The following is a 22,699-nucleotide window of genomic DNA, read 5'->3' as shown; positions in this document are numbered from 1 at the left end:
AGCCTCTACAGGTCTGCACCCACACTGACCCTTTTAGTCAGAAACCACTTCCGTCATTTCCCTTAATTGCTTCTCAGAGGGGACACAAGCAGGTACAGGATATTGAGAATCTTAAAATGTTATGAAGCATGTATTTTTATTTTAAAGACACATCTTTGACTGTTTAATGATTTGGAGTCCCAGAACTGCTTTCTTTGCTCAAATAGACACATGTACAAACTAAAATTTATATCAGACTGTAAACCCTTCAATTATTAATAGGGTAGTATTGAACTTTTTATCACATTTCTGATGTCCTGCTCAGAGTTGGGTTGAGAACTTTAGTAACCCAACACATACTCTGCATTTTCTGGATTTGACAAACAATTCTTATAACCCAGGACAAAAAGCTTAAGAGCTAAATATCTTGTGGAGATGGTTTCAGAGTTAACAGGGTTTTTAAAATTTTGTTTTATTTTGTTTTTATTTGTTTGTTTTGTTTTATTTCAGTGACTTTATATTTTTTGAAGGAGCTATAAAACAACTTGTACCAAACAATCTTTTAAATTAATATAGAGTGACTTTAATATCTTAGTAAGATGTTTATAAATTTTCAGTAGTAGCGGAAGAAAGCAAAATTATAAATTCAATTGCTGTATAGATGTGACCTTGTCTTGACTTCGGATTTTGCATAAAGAGAAAAAAAAGTCACCCCAAGAAATCTCTCCAAGGAATGAATTTCTTTAAAGTCCCCAGAAGTGTGAGTTAATAGTGATAAACTCCAGACATTCTTTCAATTGATGGTGTGCTGCCAACCGGGCTCGTTATCTTAGGGGTGGACATAAGGATGAAACTAGGTTTGCAAAAGGTAGGGGAGGTTTGGATAAAACACACTGTGAAAAAGAAGTCAGAAAGTGTAAGATTGAAATGTCAGTAATTGGGAGGGAGCAGATGTCCTCAGAGCTTCTCCTCTGTGTCTCCTCCGACTCCCACCCGGCCTTTTGAAAAGAGTGGTGGCTAGCATTGTTTCCTGAAAACTCTGCTAATTCCCCCATGAAAAGATGAAATGGAAGTGTCCAACTGTGGTAAAACAGGCAAACATAAATCAACTCAGAAACCCAAGCCTTGTACTCAAAGGTCACGGGGTTGTAGGTTTTGCCGCATGTGAAGCTGTCCGCGAGGGAGAGAAAGGAGGCTGGGCTGAGCTTGCCAGGGCCCTGCTCTTCTTTCTGTGATTCATTTCTTCCTCTACCTTTTGTTTATGTTTTTATGCAATAATGATATGCTTTGCTTTCTTGGTTACAGGTTTATTAATGCCCGGAGAAGAATAGTGCAGCCCATGATAGACCAGTCCAACCGAGCAGGCAAGTCCCCTCTAGTGACTGTATTCAAGTCAGGCAAGCGAAAAGCATCCTCAAGCCATTCACCAGGAGGGCTGCTGCCTGGTAAATGAACTGGGAGTGAGTACTACGAGTGCCTGGCTTTAGAAATGAAACCAGTTTGGTTTTGTAACCACACTAATCAATTTAACATCATTATAAAACATTTGAAGAAGGTAGAGAATAAAAAGCCATAGGAGAAAAGTAACTCTTAAACCTCCAAGTGCTCAGCTACAACCTTCTTTGTAAACATTCAATATATTAATGTTATTTTTCCCCCAAGTTTGCCTACCCAGCTTTCTGCCACTATGACCACTCCCTGGTGCATGGCTTGGTGTGGAATTGCTGTAAACTTTATTACCTGTCAAAAGGGCAAAGGGGTCGGGATCACTTGTGGGACTCAGTAAAGTTCAAAGACATTCAGTGAGGTAGAGCTTTTGTGTGCTTTAATAACCCAAGGCAGCTCACTTCTGAAACAGCTTTTCATGTACAGTTAAAACACAGGATTTGGTTAGTGATATAAATACACGGCTCTTATTCTCATGCCTCGCTCATTAGTATCTGTCTTCTGGTGCTCGCAGTTTAAAAAAAAAATAACACCTTTTCGTGTTTGTTTGTTTTTCAGTCATGAGCCCTAGGATTTGTTTTGTATTATAACATGGTAGCAAAGGCAGCGACCAAATTATACCTGGGGTGATGCTGCAGGGTTGAACCCTGCCTCTGAAATACCACTCTGCTCTCAGCTCCATCAAAGCTCTGTTGGCACCACACTGGGCCCATACCCAGTTAGTCAGGTTCCAGTGTCTTCTTTTCTTAAAATGCCCATGATGGAACCAGCAGACAAACCTCCCCACCATGAATTTCGTGGCTAGCCTGTTCCTTGAACACAGATAACACTTGAAACTGTAGTCTCCCAGGTATATAGAACTGGCCTGAGAGAAAGAATTAACTTTGGTTAAAAAAAAAAAACAAAACAACAACAATAACAACAACAAAAAAAAACCACATGTAATCTGCTTGGTATGTTCTCTGTGCCCCCTCCCCTCTCCTAGCTCTCTCCCCTCCCCCGTTATTAAGAAGTTGTGCTGTGTACTTTTGTAGTCAGCCAAGGGACACCTTATAACCCTGATGGACAGCCAATGGGAGGTTTTGTAATGGACGGTCAGCAGCACATGGGCATCAGAGCGCCAGGTAAGACTTTTTTTTTTTTTGGTATGGTACTTTTTCACGTTTAACTCCAGAAGTGTTACCCTCCCCAAGTCCCTGTCAGGGCAGGTAAAGAAGTCCACCCTCTGCTTTCTCCAGCTGCCTGCCTCGCCTTGCCTACCATCTGTGCATCTAAGACCTCAAAGGGGAAGCCAGGACCTTTATGTGTGCAATATCTTACTGCCTCTCAGCCACCTAGAACCTGTGGTTTTTTTAAAGGGTCTTTTGGCACTATCTGTTGACTTTGCTCATCTTCTGGCCTCTTCTTGGATTTTTATCTCCCTTCTAGGACCTATGAGTGGAATGGGCATGAATATGGGCATGGAGGGGCAGTGGCACTACATGTAACCTTCATCTAGTTAACCAATCGAAAGCCAGGGGGAAGTAAGTACAAACGGGGCCTTTGTCTTCACTTTGTCCTAGGAACATTCTCCTTCTGCGTCCTCTCATGTTCTCCTTGCCCATAGCTTCATGCTTCTTTCTTCCTTTCCATTAAAGCCTTATTTCTTGCTCCTTTCATTTTTTTTCTCTCGTTGGTTTTGATCAAGGTTTTAGGCTGATAAATTCTGTGTATGATATACATTTATCCTGTGTGTTGCTATTGTACAGTACTGACCACATGACAAAACAAGAAACAGTCAGGAGGTGGGGGAGTGGGTTGTCATAGCAACAGACTGATTTGCAAAATGTAAGCAGTCTGCAGCAGTGCAAGGAGAGGAAAGAGCATGTCCCCAAAGTGCCATAAATCTGTCTAACCGCAGTTGATGCATGAGTTACATTTCTACACTAACCTGCAAGACACCAAAAAGCCAAACAGAGAACTTCTTTTAGGTAAAATAAACACAGCTTTACTTAGGGTAAGTAAAGGCATATTTTGAGCTTCAGACAACTAAACTTTGATTTTTTTTTCCCTTAGTTTGTTCCTTTGTCTGTCCATCATAATGGGATTACGTGTGGCAATGGAAAAAGGGAGAATACAAAATAGAGGTGTGCACAGCAGGCTTCAGGGCTTAGCCCAGGCTAATTGACTATATCCAAATTAAGTATGCCATCACTTGCAGTGTGACAAATGGATTTGACTTATTCAGTATACAAAAATAGAGATCATTAATGCAATCTTCAGTGGCAGGCCTAGTGCAGTGAGCCTAGGAAAACTGTCCCAGATTCTCACTCTGTCATTTTCTCTCCTAAAAGGACACCCCAGAAATTTGAGTTCAAACAAGCAAAACTGTTTTGAACTCCAAAGCCCTAGTTCATTTCCTAAATTGCCCTTAACAGCATCTCTCTAGCGTTCCTTTTTGGAATTAAGAGCCATGATTTCAGAGTCTTGGATGTGCCCCTGATTATATTAACACACTATTTAAAATTCTTGCTGAGGCCAAGGGTAACACATGCTGGTCTTCTTCTGTGGGTGGGAGTCCAATATAAGTTTAACAATTCACTCTGAAAGCATTCCATTGAGCTTGGAAATCAACAGTCTTATTACCTCATCATGGAATTCTCTAGCTTAGTTAATTTAAATATTGTTTCTTAGTTTCTGGGTCAATTAAATTTAAATGATGTATTTTATGCTTCGTGACCAATTAAATTAATAGGTTATTACAAAAAATATTATCATCTTTTTTGATTAAAGAGCTGTGGGTACAGTATATTTTATAAGCAATTTTCATTAGTTTAAAAATGTTCCTTTAGGCTAGATTAAGCAGCCATTCATTGCCAGAGCCTGGAGACCTTATTCGAAGGTGTTCATCGCATTCACAGTGTGCTATTACTTAGAACTAAAGCCAATTGAACATACTTAGCAATGGCGTTCTGCCTTTCACCCTTGATGATGATGGAGCTTATGGCTCTCAGAAACAATACGCCCGTCACTTTCCATCAACTAGAGCAATCCATGCAGAAGACAAGAGGCCCCTCAAAGCAAGAGGAGTATTGTTTTAGGTCCAATTTTTCTTATTGTTCTCAAAATCATTGTAAGGTAGACAGAGTTCTGTGAAGCCTTTCTTCCCCTCCAGCTCTAAGAGGCCATGTGGAAGGAATTTATTGATAACTGTTTTGATCCCCCCCTCCAAAGGTACAGGATTTGCTAAGTAATCATTGTCACTGAGCTTGCCTTGTTCTGCTTCGTGTGAAATGTTTAGTGACCAGAGCTCTCGATAGAACAAAAATGCTTCTTTAAATCAGAAACCAATGTGTTTTTGTTTAAAACTAGACTTGGTAGGACTGGTCCAATGGCCCTGCAAGGGAAACAGTTCTGATTCCAGCTTGACATCCTTATCCTTTTATCTTCTTCCACATGAATCAAAATAATGTCTCACAAGGCCCCAGTCCCTTCCTTCATCACAATGTTCCCTGGCTTTCATAGGATTGCCATAGTCAGAACCACACTGTTGCCTTTCTGTAATTTTTTGTTTTTTTTTTTTTGTTTCTTTCTTTTGAATTTCTACAGGGCTGCAAAGTATGCCAGGGGAGTATGTAGCCCGGGGTGGCCCAATGGGTGTGAGTATGGGACAGCCGAGTTATACCCAAGCCCAGATGCCCCCCCATCCTGCTCAGCTGCGTCATGGGCCCCCCATGCATACGTACATTCCTGGACACCCTCACCACCCCGCAGTGATGATGCATGGAGGACAGCCCCACCCTGGAATGCCAATGTCAGCCTCAAGCCCCTCGGTTCTTAACACAGGAGACCCGACAATGAGTGCACAAGTCATGGACATTCACGCTCAGTAGCTTAAGGGAATATGCGTTGTCTACAATGGTGACTGATCTCGAATCAGGTCTTTTCCTGCAAGGACTATGGAGTTCCATTCTTGACATCTACTTTGGACCAAGGAGCATCCCTAGTTCTTCATAGGGACTCTTAAAATGCAGGAGAACCATCCGAAGTCAACTCGGGGGACATGCAAAAATAACTATATAAGACATTAAAAGAACAAAGAGTGAAATATTGTAAATGCTATTATACTGTTATCCATATTACGTTGTTTCTTATAGATTTTTTAAAAAAAATGTGAAATTTTTCCACACTATGTGTGTTGTTTCCATAGCTGTTCACTTCCTCCAGAAGCCTCCTTACATTAAAAAGCCTTACAGTTATCCTGCAAGGGACAGGAAGGTCTGATTTGCAGGATTTTTAGAGCATTAAAATAACTATCAGGCAGAAGAATCTTTCTTCTTGCCTAGGATTTCAGCCATGTGCGTGCGCTCTCTCTCTCTCTCTCTCTCTCTCTCTCTCTCTCTCTCTCTCTCTCTCTCTCTCTCTTCTCCTCCCTCTCCCTCTTTCTAGCCTGGGGCTTGAATTTGCATGTCTAATTCATTTACTCACCATATTTGAATTGGCCTGAACAGATGTAAATCGGGAAGGATGGGAAAAACTGCAGTCACCAACAATGATTAATCAGCTGTTGCAGGCAGTGTCTTAAGGAGACTGGTAGGAGGAGGCATGGAAACCCAAAGGCCGTGTGTGTTTAGAAGCCTAACTGTCACATCAAGCATCATCGTCCCCATGCAACAACAACCATCACCTTATACATCACTTCCTGTTTTATGCAGCTCAAAAAACATAGACTGAAGATTTATTTTTTAATATGTTGACTTTGTTTCTCAGCAAAGCATTGGTCATGTGTGTATTTTTCCATAGTCCCACCTTGGAGCATTTATGTAGACATTGTAAATAAATTTTGTGCAAAAAGGACTGGAAAGATGAACTGTATTATTGCATTTATTTTGTTTTTTTTTTTGTGAAAGTAGCAGATTAGTGCAAGGTGGCATGCATATAAGGTTAACTGAGTGGGGTACGCTAATTATACTTTTTGTTGTGGATAAAAAATGCTTGTCAATAGCCTTTTTCTATCAAGAAAACAAGGAGCTAATTATTAATAACAGTCATGGCACACTGTGTCCTATCTTAGCATTTAAAAGTATGCAAACTCCAGGTCCAGCTTCAGTCATTGAGTGCAGTCATGACGTCAGACTCCAGAATGAAAAGGTTATTTTTTGTCATTCTGACTTTACTGCTTACAAGATGTGTCCCTCAAACTTTTAATGATTAGTACAGCATTTTTAATGATAACAAACAATTAGCTCCCTGGGCCATATGTATTTGAAAATTGTAACCACTGAGTAAATTATTTAACAATAACTACTGGATTAAGATGACTTAACGAATTGGTAATACCAACAAAATTAAGGGTTAAAGTCACTAAGCTAGCTGTAGCCTCAGACTTCATTCAGTATTAGTCGCCTACATGATCAGTAAAATCCTGCTGTGACAGAGCTGAAGCCCACAGTCAGCCTTTTGCCAGGGATGTTATCTAGGGCCAGCAGTACATGTTTATTAAGAAATTAACTATATAAAATTGAAGAGACCAGACTTCAAAATCTAATTTTTATAAATATGCTCTATGTTCTCATTGGATAAAACTGGTTATTAACCAATTTTCCAGAACAGCTGTACAGAATTTCTGCATGGCAGCCAGCTAAATGGTTCAAAATAACATGTTTAAGCTGCAATAGCTTATAATTTCACTTAAATAAAATCGCTGCTCTAAAAAGTGCTTCATAAAGCTAAGGGAAATATCCAAATATTTTAATGAAGGCAAATTAATTTTTTAAGAAAACAGCCTTTTGGTTGCTTTGGGAACAAAGGATGAGTCAGAAGCCTTAAACTCTAGCCTGACATTCAGACCCTTGTCACCTTATAAACTGCCCACAGCAATCCTGTTTTCTATTTGGAAAGAGAAACCAGCTGTGGGTTGGCTCTACTCAGTAATGGTAATGGTGAGTCACTGCCTCACCTGCAGGAGCAGAGGTGTGCACTCTCACCTTTTGTTTATGGGGCCTTGTTTCTGACACGTGGGTGTGCAGAAGAGAGAGGGGGTGGGGGAGGGAGGGAGAAGAGAGAGAGAGAGAGAGAGAGAGAGAGAGAGAGAGAGAGAGAGAGAGAGAGAGAGAGAGAGAGAGAGAGAGAGAGAGAGAGAGAGAGAGAGAGAGAGAACGTGAGAGAGGTTGCAGCCTGGTCTCAGAGCTGTTGCCCACCTCGCCCTGCTCGCCCCCCCAAAGATGGGACTGTTTAACTTTCCTATTTTGGCCCCGAGACAATTCTACGACTGCATAAGAGTCCATATTAGTGAAATCATTTTCTTTGATGGGTGGTTAGTTGCAGTTAACAACCATTTATTTACTTTTAAAAATAATAATAAACTTTATAAACTAACCGTCCTTTTACTTCTGCCTCCCCAGTACAAGCCCGGTGAGTCAGCCTTTATTATCCTGGAGGCTCTAGCCTAGTTGGGGTAGGAGGGGGCGGGGTGGGGAGAAAGCCGGGGAGGGGGGAGGAGGGGGAAAGGAGAGGGTGGTGAAAAGAACAGGGGGAGAGGCTGGGGGTGGAGGGGAAGAGTGAGCGCAAGCAAAGGGGGGCTGGGGAATGTGGAGATTAAAAAGAATCATGATCATTAATGTCTAGGAATTAGAAAAAAATAAAGCAAGCTTTTGTGCCATGGTTTCCCCCCTCGGAGTGAGGATTGTGCGAGCCTTGCTCCTCAGGTCTCTCTGTTCCTGCCCCTGACACCCTCCCGTTTAATTCTGTTTTAGCTTTTCCTCTTGTAAATTTCAGAGCCAGCTTTGAGGTTATTGACGACACTTATCGGAAGGAGGAAAATAATAGAGGTGTGGAGAGTGGTTTTGATGTTTCTTAAAGGACAAAAACAAAACGCCCTCCCCTAAACAGGGCACACAATTATACAGGCTTCTTTTTTGGGGGTGGGGGTGGGGGGGTGGGGGGAGTCCGCTGGCTGAATGAGACTAGTATGACTAAGTTTCTTTTACAAAAAATTTAAAAATGTTACCCGATCATATTTAATCAAATGTAATTATAACACATTCAAAATGAATAATATGCCTTGGAAGTATTTTTATTGTTATTGTTCATTGCACGATGTTCGACTGCTTTAGAAGCACAGGAAAGAAGCAAACGCGCTACAAATGGGGAATTACCCTCGTTTAGCATTAAAATTCATTTAGATAAAATTGCCACAAACATTTAAATGGGAAGATTAGTTCCCCCTCACGCCTTATTGCACTCGCTCAATGGTTCCGTTAAGAACATTTTACACGTTGGAAATTCCGTCTTCTCAGACGGCTTGCTGTTTCCTAGTTACACACATTCAAAGCAAAGGCTGCAGCCACGGCAGCCGCAGCAGCGGCAGCAGGGGGAAAAAGTTTGGCAACTGGTCTGCAATTCATCCGCTGCGCCCCTAGTTTCCCTCCACCCTCCCCAGTTCCCCCCCATTAACAGCCCCCCCCCCCGACTTATGTGTTCGAAGAGCCCGGCCTCGAGGAGCCAAGGTTGGTTGTACAGTATTGACAATATTAAACTACAAAGAAATGGAAAGAAGCCGGTGGGTCCCTCTCTGCGTCTCCCGCTTTTGTACGAGGCTGAGGGTTGAGTGCAAATGTGCCGAGTCGCCCGCACCCCGACCCCAGGGCCGCCGGGCGCGCCGCCGTGGCCCGAGACGTCTCCAGGAAATTCGCCACTGCTCTCGCTAGCGCGGTGGTGGAAACGTGTTAAAGGCTCAGCTTGCAAAGTCCTGGCACCGTCCAGTCCCTCCTGGCCCTCTTCTCGCCCCACCCCTCCCCCCGCCGCTCCCCCCCCCCCCCAGCCCCTCACCCCTGTCCTTTCTTTTGAGCCGCAGGAAAAGAGGAAAGTCGTCTTCTACTGCCACCTTTTGGGGATTTGGAAAAACGACGCAGTAGGAGACCGGAGGGAGGCGGAGCGCGGCAGTGTGTTTTGAGGGGGCGGGGGGGAGGGGGGGGGAAGAAACCCCCTTATGATCATGCGTCGGAACTGGCGCCCTTAATCTGATGCTTAAATATTTGATGTGGAAAAATTACCCATAAAATTAGTTACTAACAATTTCAAATTGAAATCACTTATCGAATTATAAGCGCATTAAAGCTGTATGGATGGTATTAGGAGTTCCTTTGGAGGCTGTCTCCTCTCGGGGAACCCGGCCCACGAGTTTTACCGCGGGGAGAGGCGTGCTAGGTGGAGCCCTGGGGAGACCAAACGACAAGGACAGCAGTTGGGGTGCCGGGTCCTAGCGGGCCTAGAGAAGATGGATCTGGGTATGGGGATCGCATTCCGGGCAGAAGCGCATACTGAGTAACTCCAGGGACAAAGTCCGAACGTTGTGAAAGGGGAAAACTGCTCTTTTACGCTGGAATTCCGAGCCTTCAGTGATGCTTTCAGCTCCCCCTGTGTAGGCGGGAGGGGGGTGTTGGGGGTGGGCTGAGAGGAGTTTTGAGATGTCTCTAATGAGACCGCCGCGGCCGGCTCACCCAGCTCCAGCCGCGTCTCAGACTCCCTTTAGTTTCCCTCTGCACGACATCGGGGCTGGGGCTGGGGCTGGAGCTGGTACGTGGGCGGGTGGGTCTCAGTTGTGATCCCACACTACTCCGAGGTACTCGGGGTCTGCAGAAGAGTCCTATGCTTGCCCCCATCCCCACCTCCGCCATCTGAAAGTCAAAGTTAAGAAGAATTAACTGTCTCGGTAGCCTGGGTGTCCATGAGTTAGCGCAAAAGCATATTCAAAGACTTCTTCGGCTCACTCTGGGCTCCGTCAATTGGAACCCCTCAGAGTGGTTTGTAGTTGCCAGAATGCTTTCACAGGACTTTTCCAGACGGAGCCCCGGCTTCCGAATCCCAGGGCGCTCATGGGAGCATGTCGGTGAGAGCTTGGGCCCTGGAGGCTGCCTTGAACAGTCAGGCTGGGCAAGAGGGTGAGCTTCCAGAGTGTATAGCACTCCGGTAGAATGGAGAAGAATAGTGTCACAGTGTGTTGGGCAGAAGCTCCTTCAAGTTTCCTTAAAAGTCCTAGAAACTTCCCCCACTTTGGATCCCACAGGCCCTCGGCCCTTGGGAAGGCAGTTAAAGCAGAAATTGGTGATATAGGTTCTCAACGGGTGTTTGGACCGTAAGCAGGGAGGTGTGGGTTTGTGTGTGGGGCGCCCAGTTTGAGTCATCATTTTTCCTGGTCTCTTCTGTGCTACCCAGCACCCCCTGGCCCTTTGGCAAACCATACCATCAAGGGTAGACGCAGCATTAGAGGCTAAGAGCTCTCTGGTTGGGGGAAAAGATCTGGGCGGGAGAGTTGGGGGTCTTCCTGGGAGACTGAAGCCAAGAAATAATGGGAAGGGTAGGGTTCTCTTTCACATCGAACCAGCCTCCCGCCGCCCCCCCAAAAAGTTTAAAACATTCTCTTCCAAGGCGGAACTGAAAGAAAACACAAACAATATATTGGGCAATCCGCTAGACGTTTGCGTTGTAGAGTCTTTGCCCTAAAAATGATACCCTAGGGTTTTAATAGGGAGATGGGAGGCACTTTTAGGGGCTTGGTTTAGCTGGTGAAGAAGTAACTCCTGTGCTGCTCACGCGCTCAGTCCACCTCAGGGAATTCCGACTCTGAAACTCTGGATTTAGTTTTAATCCAGTCTTCCTTTGATCAACTGTATAATTCCTAGCCCTGACCACCTCTACCCCACACTGTGTTCATTAGGACCAGTGACTTTATTCTCTGGGAGGAAAACTACTCCCAGGTCCTAGCCCATTAGGAAAGCAGAGAGTAGAGTCACCTGCTTCATACACCTACGGGTCCTCTCCCCGGCGTCGTTTTTCTGGCTTGGCACCCTAGCTTCAGGCAGAGTGTACCGGAGAGTTCAGGATCCCACTGTCTGCTTTCTCTGGGTTGGAGACATGACTGAAAGACAGGATGGCCAACTCTCTGGCTCCCCTTCTCTCCTCCCTTTCTTGCTTTTCTGCCTAGGCCTCCCTCACACCTCAGCACTTTTCTCTTCCACCACCCTAAAAGTGACAGGTTCTCCGAATTCACCTGAAGACCCGAGGCTCTAACCTCTCCCAGTCCCCGCAGGCATTGGGGGTGGGGGTGGGGGTGAGCGGCGAGCGCCGAAATCGCTGCAAAACCCTTCTGCCAACCTCACCCACTTTTCTGGATTTGAGTAGGTGACTGCGCATAGAGATCCCCCTTGAAGACGTTGTTGAGCATGGTCTAGGCTTTCAAAGAGCCGGATTCCTCCCTTTCGGGAGATCGAGGGTCACTGATAACGTCACCTCTAAAAAACCTAGGAAGGCAGCAAAGACCCCAAGTAACCGGCTCCTACCACTGCTGCCTCCCGGCTCAGAGCAGAGACCAGACACTAGCAAAGTCCCTTTTCTGGCAGATCCGTGAGGCGCCACTGTGCCCCTGGAGACTCAGTTTCTTCTGGGGGGTGCGGGGAGGGAGGTGGGTGGGTGGTAAACAGCGTGTGCAAATCAAATCCGATTTTTGAGACGTGCATTTTCAGGTGTTCTAAAATGCGAATGGCAAGGTTTGTGTGCCCGTCTAGTGGGGGTGGACTAAGGGGAGGAGTCTCCCACTGCTTGCTTCAGTCTTTAATGTCTGAAATAACGAAATGTCTGTGTGGCAGCTGCTGCTAGAGCCAAAACTAACTCTTTGGAAGACGGAAAAGAGTGAAAGGCAAAGAAAGACTGTTCATTTTATTTTTTCCTTTGGTGCCTTTTGGGATGTCATCTGTTTCCTTGGCGACTGTGTTCAGCCCCCGGAGCCCCTGGGCTCCAGGATTGTTAGGGGGGGAAGCATGCTATTTCTGCACCGTCATTTATCACTGTCACAGCATAATGATTCCCCTTGCAGCCCCTTATTGATGTTTGTAATTGCATTATCTCATAAAGGAAGATGATCAATGAAACCAAGCCGTGCATTCTGGGGTCAGAGGAAGCCAAAGTACTGTTTGTCCCCTTTAATACAACAAGTACTCATTATCTTTAGGTCTGCATTCGAAAAATGATCTGATCTGGGGCTGACCCTGCCGGACATCCCAACACTTTCTAAAACGCGGTTTGTGTAACCTTTTGCTTAAATGCTAAATCAAGTACCTGTCTTGCATTTCAACGAAAGGAATGCTGAAAGAGAATGAGAAAAGCATCTCTTCCTTTTTTTCCCCCTCTCCGCCTGTATTTTGTTTTGTTTTTCCCCGGGGCGGGAGACGCATGATCTTCCCCAAGACCCGTGAGATTTTCCACTGTAACTCCTAAGAGCTGTACTGTAGGAAAGGCCCCATCAAAAAGGGATCTAATGAATGAGAGGAATTGGGAGTGAAGGGAAGCGAAGCCGCCAGAAGCTTCGAACAAGGTCGGTATAAAAAGTGCAGAATAAAACCACATCCGGTTTAATTAATAAGAGCAATAAACTGAAATAATTCCCCATGATTCTGTGCTTGCTTCTGCCTTTTACAGAGCTACAACTCTCCTCTTTAGATAAATGATGTGTGTGTCTGTTTGATTCTCAACAGTAACCAAATCAGTGGCATACTCTGTTTCCAAACCCACCTACAAACTTTAGCAAATAAAAAAGTTCATTTGTCCATTAAGGCAGTATTTAGTTGAGTAGCAATGTCCCACTAATACTGAATGGAGTACATGTAATCCCATGAAAATCAAGTCATCTCGTTGTACTGGAGTAAATAAAAAAAAATACAAAGGAGAAAAGATCCAAGTGTAATTTCAAACTAAATGCATTATTGGGCTGTCAGAGTGAAAACCTGATTGTTTGGGGTGGAAAGGAGAATATCAACTCAGCTCACATTTAACTTAAAGGTTCGAGGAAGGAGGTGTGAGCTCTAGATTTGGTTGTTCTTGTAATTTGTAGGAAGAGGAGAGGCTTAGACAACTCTAAATCGTTTAACGACAGAGTTAAGGGGAAAAAAGCTTATTCTTAAGCATTTCTATGCTGAAATGGAGTGCCCTCTCTTATGTTAATAAGATCACCAAAATAAATAAATAAATAACTAGGAAGGGAGGGAGGGAGAAAATAGGAAAAGAACAGAAAGAATAAATGTTTTCTTTTTTTTTTAAAGTGGTAAAACTCTAAATTAAGAAGTTAATGTTCTAAATGAAAAACCAAAATGGAAAACTTTCAGCATAGTTAACAAAAAGAATACTTAAAGTTTGTTTGAATAACCTGACACCTTGACATACAAGCTTACACTGAATGATCATAAAACAGAGAGATAAGATATCCCTTCGTGGAAAAAATATAACATTATTAAGCTAAAAAAGTTTTAATGTATTGTCCACCAAATTTTTCTTCCCAAGAAGAAACATTTATAAAATATTACCCAGAAATTGTCCAGGTACTTTGAAATGGGGTTCTGTGTTATTTATATATTCTGGCATTTTCCTGCCTTGAAAATGCTCACACTGAAATGGATGCGGAAGCCACACATATCTTTAGAATAAATTGTGCATTGTTAACATAAAATATTAAAGGAAAATAAACTTTGGGCTGTGGAGAGAGGATTTTTAGCACAAATACTTTGATTTTCAAAACACACAAGTGAAACCTCTTGGTTTTTAAACAATTGTTTCAAGGGTTTCTCTTTCTGGGTTGGGCATGTGGCATTATGCACATTTTCTATGTTTAATATTTAGTGTTATAGCTCACGGTTAAAATAATGAAAAATTAGTCTCGTTTCAGAAATTATTTATTTATGGACTGAACATGATTAAAACATAAACACACAAACTGCAGCTGCAACAGAAAAACCTTGATTTACGGTTATTAAATCTTTGGTGGCCGCGTTAATGTTTCTTTTTCTACCTTTCATTTGCATTTTAATCTATCGAATCTTTACAATTTTGCTGCTTCCTATTTCAATGATTGATTACAGATCTGATATAAGGGAGAGAGACACACAAAACAAGGTTAGCTTTTCTTCTTCCTTTCCGCGCTTTCTTTTTCTCCACCCCCCTCCCCCGCCCCCCCTTCCCCAGGCTGAATTTCGGAAACTTTCTCTCAATGCTAATGTAGACAGAACAAATTAATTCTGCTCTTTTAAATGTCAGGGGTATAAATAAAAAATGTTTTCTACCCCAAACGTGAATATTTTCCCAGACGATTTTCGAGTTCTAAAAGATCACCCCAGCAAAACGCAATTAACAAGGATGGACACATCACACCACACACACACACACACACACACACACACACACACACACACACACACACACACACACACACACACACACACAGAACCTGGATTAAAGAAAGGTGAGAAGTTCACCATCTTTTCAGTCTCTCTCTCTCTCTCTCTCTCTCTCTCTCTCTCTCTCTCTCTCTCTCTCTCTCTCTCTCTCTCTCTCTTTCTCTCTCCCTCTCTCTCTCCATGGGTTCTGTTTTTATCAGTGATCTAAGTCTCACACATAGGAACCTTGTTAGGTGGGGGGTTAGCTGTTTGAACCTGCTGCTGTCGAGGGACCTACAGTGTTGAGACAAAAGGGAAAGTCACGCAGGTTCGTCTCCTTTCTTTCCTCCCCATGCGGTAACTGTCCATTTGCCTCTAATCTCCCGCTCCCGCACCCTCCTCACAGGACACCCCAGCTCCGAGGGACGCTCGAAGTCCTTTCCTCCCGGTGCGCGTCACTTTTGGAGCTGCAGGGAGAACAAGTATGATTGTGCTTTGAAAAAGCGCCGGCGGGTCGGTGGCTCAGCTCCTTGCCCCCAGGGTGGAGGGCTCCTGGGGCTATTCGGGGCTCGGGCGAGGACTGGACTTGGCCTCACGCGCGGCGGCGAGTAGCTGCTAGGTCTGCGACCGAGAAACCAGCACGAGTTCCCAGGGAGCTCAGGTGTGAACGCAGCCAGCAGTCGAGGGGAACGCCCCTCCTATGCCCTGTGTCTCCCCCCCCCCCACCCCACTTCCCGCCCAAGCCTAGGTGCAGGACTAGGGGTGTCGCGGGTGCCGGGGAAGCGCGGTGTGGCGAGGTCCGATTTCCCAGGACTGCCCAGGCTGCCGGCGTTCGTGTCCACGCGTGGCGCACTGTGCCTGCGTGGAGCGCCAGCCAGAAAGTGGAAAGAGTGGGATCCCCAAGATCAGCCACCCCATACGGGAGAATTACTCTGGGCAAACTCCCCTTTTGCCTGGTACTGTATTTGCTCGCTGCGACCGAACTTGAGTGCATCCTTCCTCCCAGAGCCCCCATGGGTGGCTGCGACCCGGGGAGGGCGGGGATGTCTCCTTAATGGGACGCACAACGTAATTAAAATAAGAGAGGGGAAAAGAAAAGGATATTTGATCCGGCCTGGCCGACTCTTTGTGCTGAAGCAGATTAAGCAGCCGGGAATAGGAAAAACAGCAAGTCTTAGACAGGAAAAATTATTGTGTTCACGAAATATAAAAATGATCCGAGAGAGCTTCACCCTCAAGGGGTGAAGATAGATCCTTGTAAAAGAGTGAAAAGACAAGACTGGAAGATTTAAAGGGAAGGAAGCGACAGATTATTAAGAAAGTAATAGTAAGGTGTCCCACACAGTACAGTTTTATTGTTGGGTAGTAACTACCCGACTTATTTATTGCTGGGGCCATATAATAGAGGTAATGACCGCAAACTCAAGATAAATTCTTAGGCGCCCCGCCGGTCAATTCTTTTTTATTTAGGGGAGAGAGCCTGAAAGGTGAGCGTCGTCGCCTCCCCTCCTAGAAGATCCGTCTTGCTTTCTACTGCATTATAAGCATGACATGCAAATAAATAAACGCCGCCGGCTTTGCGTGGGGAGGCCTGCAGGATTTATTCTAGACGAAGGAGGAACATACACGGAATATGAATTTCCGCAGGAGCTTCGGAGTGATTCCTTCTCGCTTGCTTTCCGCCGCCCTCTGCTCTTGGTTTCCCTCCCTTCCCGTGGGAGCAGAGAGTCCCCAGATAAAAACATTAATATGTCATGTCTCAACTCCTTATTCCTTGACATATATGTCTGGGAGGAATAGGGGGTATTGCAGAATGCAAAGTGGGTCCCCAAAGCAGGATGCTTAGAGGGATTGAGTTTGACAAAAGAGAAGGTGGCTCGTAATTACAATGTACAGTGGAAGGAAATGGTATCAGGAGTATGCTGGTGTCATTTTGAAATATTCAAAATGGTCCGGAAGTTTGCAGTCCTGAATGTGGGGCAGGCCTTCATCAGCTGCATCTCTCTAAGGGAGTCTCCTGACTCTTTGGGACTTGCTCATCCTCCTTGGATTCTTTTCCCTGAATCCAGTCAAATACTCCTAAGGGAAGGCCTTAGCCGCTGAGCTCAGGTACCTCCTGCCTCGAGGTGCTTTTTCATCTGTTGTCCTTTAAAACAGGCTCCTTCCCAGGTGGTTTGGCTCCCACCGGTGCCTGTCAGGAACCAGGAAGAGCACCATCTTGCTTAGATGCAGTTAACAGTCCTCCGCTCCGCTCCTATTCTTTTTTCCTTCCTCATTTGGGGAGGGGTGTAATATTCAGACATATAGTGTTTCAACCTCGCAATAACCACCCACATTCAGAACTTACTTTGATCTATGTTTGGCCTGTGGGGATGAAAATATACCTGACAATGAATTGGGGGTGGAAAAAAAAACCCTCAGAGAAAATGTGTGTGTGGGGGGGCGGGGGGGGGAGGGGGGGAGGGGGCACTCCCTGGAGGTCCTAAGGAAGGTGCGCCCGAAGCAAGCTCAGCACCACAGACAACCTCAACCCTTAGCTGGAGGAGGAAAAGGGGACAGAGGGAGAGATGCAGGCAGCAGGCTGCTCCTGTAACTTTGTAGGCTGTGTAAGGGATGTTGTTCAGGGGCAGAAAGCTAGGACAGTTCTCTTTTACAGTATTGCAGTCATTCTAACACAACTTTACCTTTGAGTTCCCCTGATTTCCAAAAGCTCATAAATTATTATCTTCAGAGCCTTCAATATTTCTTTGCGTATTTTGTAAGTGGATTGCGGAGGCCATTTATGAAGCAAAATGACACAACTTTTAATCTTTTGAACATGAAAGTATATCCAGTCAAGTTTCCTTCTCAAAATAACGAAAAATAACAAAAAAAGAAATTAAGCTGATTACATGAAAAAGTAACAAGTGTTTTGCTCTCAGCCTGGCCAGTCGCCTGTTCACTTCAAAGGATGATAAACTAATGGTTTCCAGAGTTTACAAGTAATTAAGCTATTACTTGGGGGGGGGGTGATTTATGTAACAGCTCTATTCACAGAACTTTCTACAGAGGCTAGCCTGAGAAAAATCTTCAGAGACACAGATTTTAATAATTAACGATGAAAACTATTTTCATTTAAAAAACATTGGAAGAAGTAAGGTGATACAGGTTTTCTATGTCATACACGGAAGTCATTGGGGGAAGTAAGAGGAAAATGAAGATACAATAGTCTCTCTAAAATATCAGAAAGAGAGCTAAGCTTTTCAAAAGTTGGATTTTAAACCTTAATTCACATTAATTCATCTAAATGTCAGAGACATAAGATATATGTCTATACTTTTAGAATTCTAGAAAAGAAAAATAAAACTCCAAAGAATTTTATCCTTTATAGGTCTGCTTTTGGTATCTGGGTAACAAGAAACGAGTTTTACAAAATAAGTGAATTATTTGATCACACATTAAGATAAAGAGAATGTTTAAAAACTGTTTGAAAAAAATCACTGCAAGCCTGTTATTGTTAAAGTAATTAGGTTTCCACAAATTAAGAGCGAAACAATATTCACTTCAAAATAAGGACTTTAAAAAGAAATGGTATATTTTGTAAAGTTGAGTAAAATGTATGGCACTTTTACAGGTACTTGTAATATATCTAATAACTTATGATTTTACCTTTAATTCTGTGTGTTTGCCTTGCTGTGTAGACCAGGGTGGTCTGGAACTTGTGGCAATCCTGTCTTCTGTTTCCTGAAGGCAGGAATTATAGGTGCGCAATCCCACAGCTGGCACTATTTACTACTTTAAGGTAAGTTTCTATAACATTGTCCCAGCTCTGTTCTATGACACAGAAAAGGACTGATTCACATAAAAAAATTAAAAATAATAGTATATTTATGATGGGAGAAAATGATTTCAAAGAATAACAGCAAGATGTAAATATGAAACTATAAGAGAGTATACGTAAGGTCTTATTTGTAGTTAAAAAGTTGGAAAAATTAAAATGTGTGTTGATTCAGCATCCATACTGCTGATCACAAAAATCTTGAGTGGGTTCTACCAAACATAAGGGATTTGCACTTGTTTTAGCATAGCAACACATAAAAATGAAGAAAACAAGCCACAGAAAGAAAACAAACACATGAAACAAACAAGCAAACAAAGAACAGAGCTTTGCAGGTAAATTTCTTCTCAACTAACAATCTGGATTTTTGTGGATTATACATGTAAAATGTTCTGCATGACGCAGGGTCTCGATGGCTTTGTGGACTTTCCATAAATCATGACCATTTCCATGTCTCACAGGTCAGAGTGTCTGATTCAATGTGTGCTGTGATAATTTCCTTTGATTCTAATAGACTAACAGTTCATTATTGCAAAGCAGTGCCGAAGCATGGGCTATGGGATCTCAATTGTCTACCACCTTGCAGTAATTGCCTTCTGGACACAAGGCACCCTGGGATGCACTTGTGGACACTTAGCTATTTCTACTAGCTTCATTAAAGGAAGACAATGGTGACTTTGTTACAATTGGCACCTGCAATATTTCACAGGACATAAGAGCCTTACCTTGCCAACTCAGCAGCTACTGTGATTCACACTAGACCAGGAAGTCAACTCCAGGCAAATTTGTAAGACGAATATGCTGTTATGATTAAGAAAAAGGAATTATTCTTTAACATCCTGCCAGAATCTTCCGAGGACAATTAGTAGTCTGTTTTCTGATTTCCTTGTGGTCAAAGCAGTGCTGTATTAAAGCGTGCAATGATTATTTGATGTTGTAATATAATGGTTAAGAGTTTTATAATATGCTAATATAAAATGTCCATGCTAGCATAATACACTTAGAAAAATATTTGTGTGCCATACCTTTGGATTAGTTAAAATGTCAGATGGCTAGCTTAGTGACTAGGCTTTTAGGCACTTTGGTCAGTAATTCTGACTTAATAGAATACCTGAAACATATCTTCAGTGGATCTGCTTCCCGACCGTTAAATTTTATTCATATATATTTATTTTGAAAATGACTTTGCACTACAGAAAATGATGAGCTGTTTTAAACTATACAACATTCCAGTCCAGAGAGAGGGTCAGACTTTTTTTTTTTTTTCCCTAGTGGAACCTGGACTTAGAAGGGATTGCTAATTGCTCTCAAAATTCTAGGGATCTCTTAGAATTTGAAAACAATTAAAAAGTTTTTTTACTTGCTTAGTTACCAGAAGCAAATGAAAATGCCTTCATGTTTCAAAGCCTTCTCTCAGAGTCATGATGCAGTTATTGCCTGATTCCTGGGCTATAGTGAAATAGAAGGTGCTTTTACCAATTGCCGGGTGGTGATCAGAGAGACCAGAAACAACATGACATATATAAAGAGAAAAAGTGCTTCTAGCTCCTGACTTATTACCACCTCTTACCCCTCTGGAGCTAGAAAGGAAATGCTAATGCTTAATTTATTTTTAAATTTTGTGTTATTCTACACGGGGTCCTGTCCTAAATCCTTTCAAACTTTTAGCATACCACATTAAACATTAAACAACAACAATAACAACAAAATTAACGAGTTTTGTGTTTTGAAACCGTGAAAATCCAGTGTATAATCTAAGCAATGAGAAGGACATTGGAGATTCTGAGATTACCTGCCCATTGTCCCTATCCTGAGAGCTGCTCATAGGGTACAGCTGATAAGAAACCACAACACCAACCTATAAGCCATCCTTGCTGTGAGCACACAGACTTTAACTCAACAAGCAGGAGAAAGGGAGCCACCGAATGCCTCTGTGGTGGGCTGAGATAGATGTCAGTTTTGTATTAGAGTTCTGTTGAGCAGAAACCCTTCTGTTTATTCAAGGTCAGGAATTTAATGCACGGAATTGGATACAAAGAGGCCAACCAGATGTTAGTATGTCAACTCAGAGGTGAACAATAGCAGGAAATCATTACCAAACCTGGACTGGACAGAGAGTGCGAGAGGAGCAGATTCCAGCAGGCAAGCTCAGGCTGTGACAGGCATAACCAGGGTAAGCAGATACAGTGGAGAAGTAGGAGGGAAAAGAGAAACAAGCCGCATTCTGGAGTGTTTGCAACATGGAGTAGAATGCACAAGGCAGAGCATTGAAGGGGAACAGTTCCAGAAATAATGTGGCTTCCTGGTGACTATCACCACCAGCCTTCTGATTTCATGTTTCTAACTGCAAGGCTCCCCTATTAATTTTGGAATGTGGTTATTTGTAAATGTTAAAGAAGGCATGTGTGTGTCAAGGAGAGTATTTGAAGAAGTGTCAGTGAATTGAGAGAGAAAGTAGTTTATAATTACAAGTACCCAAGGAAGTCAAAACCAAGAGGCAGATATAGGACATAAGTTGAAAACTGAAAGAGCTGAGGGCATAAAATAGCTTAGTGACTTTTGTAAAATATTCACCAGTTAACATTATTAACTTTCTTAGTCTCATAGATTTTAGGGGTAACACCATGGAAATATACGGTGTGTGTGTGTATGTGTGTGTGTGCTCGAGAGTGTGCAATGCTGCTCACAAAAGAATGGCATTTCTACAAAAATGTGCAGTCAACTTGCTGACCGACTTCAGTTAATTTATACTGGGATTTAACCTAGTCACAAAACAAGTTGGGCCATTCACCTAGTCATTTTCATGAGCAAACTACAATTGCTCAGTAGCCCTAAGGAGACAGTGCTAGTTTGGTGTCCAGAAGCATGGATCAACTCTTGCACTATTCGTATAGCTCAGTCTTAGTAAGAATGGGTCAGTCCACGACAGCACAGGCCTCAGGTTCCTGAGTGATACCTTGAGGGAAATGTGAATAAAAGTGGAGAACTCAGGAAATAGTAAAAAATATGCTGCCGTGAAAATGGTGGGAGGAGATGGTGGGAGTGGTGAACAGGAAGACACTTAAGAGATGGTACAAGTGTAGACAGGAAGTGTAAAGATTAGTCATGGTATCATTTCTTCCTTGGAATGCTGAGGGAATTGTGGTCTATTTTCCCGGGTAGTAACTCCAGAAGAAGGGACAGGTCAGACAGAAAGAAGCCAGCTTATCAAATTGGAGATGATTATTATGGAAAACTGGCTCTGTATTTCAGTGGAGAGATTCTGGCTAGGAATAAAAATTTAGAAATATCAGGGAGAGTTGAAAGACTATTCTAGGGAAGCTATGAACAAAATACATCATACACATGTATGAAATCATCAAAGAATAACTACAAGATAAAAACGTGTTTTAGAAAAGAAAAAAATTTGTAAAAGTAAGCATGTTACCCAGCAGTAGACTTTCCATAACAGCCATCAAGGATATGTAAATATAGGTATGGATGTGGGTTTGTGATGCTTTTGCGAAACATTTCCTAGGAAATGTGACCAGATGAATATTCACCCAAGATTAGGGAATGGATGTCAATCAAAGAAACTATCAGCTTGATGACCTAATGGTGACTAGAGTCACTTACAGGAACATGGATAAGGGGCTCCTTACAGGAGCATTGGTGAGTCAGAGGCAGCTCATCATCACAAAGCCTGTCCCAGTGAGTGTGTTGGGGTAGCCTTGTCACTGATGCTCGCTCTCCTCAGTCCTTACGGGCAGCTTCCAACGGAAGTGTCCTTTCCCCAGAAGCTGGTCAATGTTTATATGAATTTGGGAACAGGTCTCACGAGTCTCATGAGTCTTGTAAATTACTGAATTTTCTGTCTTAGAAGTTTCCTGAGCCCTTTTAATTTTTTTTTTATTTTAATTTAAAATTTTAAGCTTCCGGAGTGTTGTGAAGCTTTCCATTTCCTTTAGGAGGGAATGTTTCTATTCAAAGAAATTAGATTTATAACATAGGAACATTTCTTCCACTTCCTACATACTTCCCTCTTTCACTTCTGTGATGTTTTCTAAGCTTTGGTGTGTGTGTGTGTGTGTGATAATTCATGTCTGATTATTTTATCTCATTTATGTCTGAGCATTAGGACACTATGCCACAGTAACAGTTATTTATTCTCTATTGATTGACAAGTCATAAGTCTCCACATTAACAGCCATGTGATGTGAAAAATCTTTCCCTTCATGACTGCTGATGATAGCAGCAGGCTGTGTGTGCAGACACAGATGTTTGCAAGTCAGTCTGA

The 22,699-nt window shown here is 43.0% G+C and overlaps 1 protein-coding gene and 1 long non-coding RNA gene across 14 annotated transcripts in view; both read left to right on the top strand.

Annotated features, from left to right (window-relative positions):
- Positions 1–6,508, top strand: part of Meis1 (Meis homeobox 1) — a 139,224-nt gene extending 132,716 nt beyond the window's left edge. For 4 of the 9 annotated variants that reach the window (XR_001779900.2, XR_001779899.2, XM_017314312.2 and 1 more), the window contains exons 9-12: positions 1,285–1,343; positions 2,460–2,549; positions 2,854–2,948; positions 5,014–6,268. Coding sequence is in view for 6 of the 9 variants with exons in the window: in XM_017314312.2 (XP_017169801.1) it covers positions 1,285–1,343; positions 2,460–2,549; positions 2,854–2,912 (208 nt within the window). In the remaining 3 variants the exon portion in view is untranslated. Of the gene's footprint in view, positions 1–1,284; positions 1,344–2,459; positions 2,550–2,853; positions 2,949–5,013 lie in introns of all 9 variants that reach the window. The other 5 variants (XR_003949337.1, XM_006514559.4, XM_017314313.2 and 2 more) reach the window with 3 other exon arrangements.
- Positions 6,509–9,325: 2,817 nt separating this feature from the next.
- Positions 9,326–22,699, top strand: part of 8430419K02Rik — a 31,760-nt gene continuing 18,386 nt past the window's right edge. For 2 of the 5 annotated variants that reach the window (XR_001780165.2, XR_003949854.1), the window contains exons 1-2: positions 9,326–14,934; positions 18,287–18,387. This is a non-coding gene — a long non-coding RNA (RIKEN cDNA 8430419K02 gene). Of the gene's footprint in view, positions 15,089–18,286; positions 18,388–22,699 lie in introns of all 5 variants that reach the window. The other 3 variants (XR_003949857.1, XR_003949856.1, XR_003949855.1) reach the window with 3 other exon arrangements.

This window comes from Mus musculus, chromosome 11 (assembly GCF_000001635.26).
Source record: "Mus musculus strain C57BL/6J chromosome 11, GRCm38.p6 C57BL/6J".
Classification (NCBI taxonomy): domain Eukaryota; kingdom Metazoa; phylum Chordata; class Mammalia; order Rodentia; family Muridae; genus Mus; species Mus musculus.
This window is presented reverse-complemented; position numbering and strand designations above follow the sequence as displayed.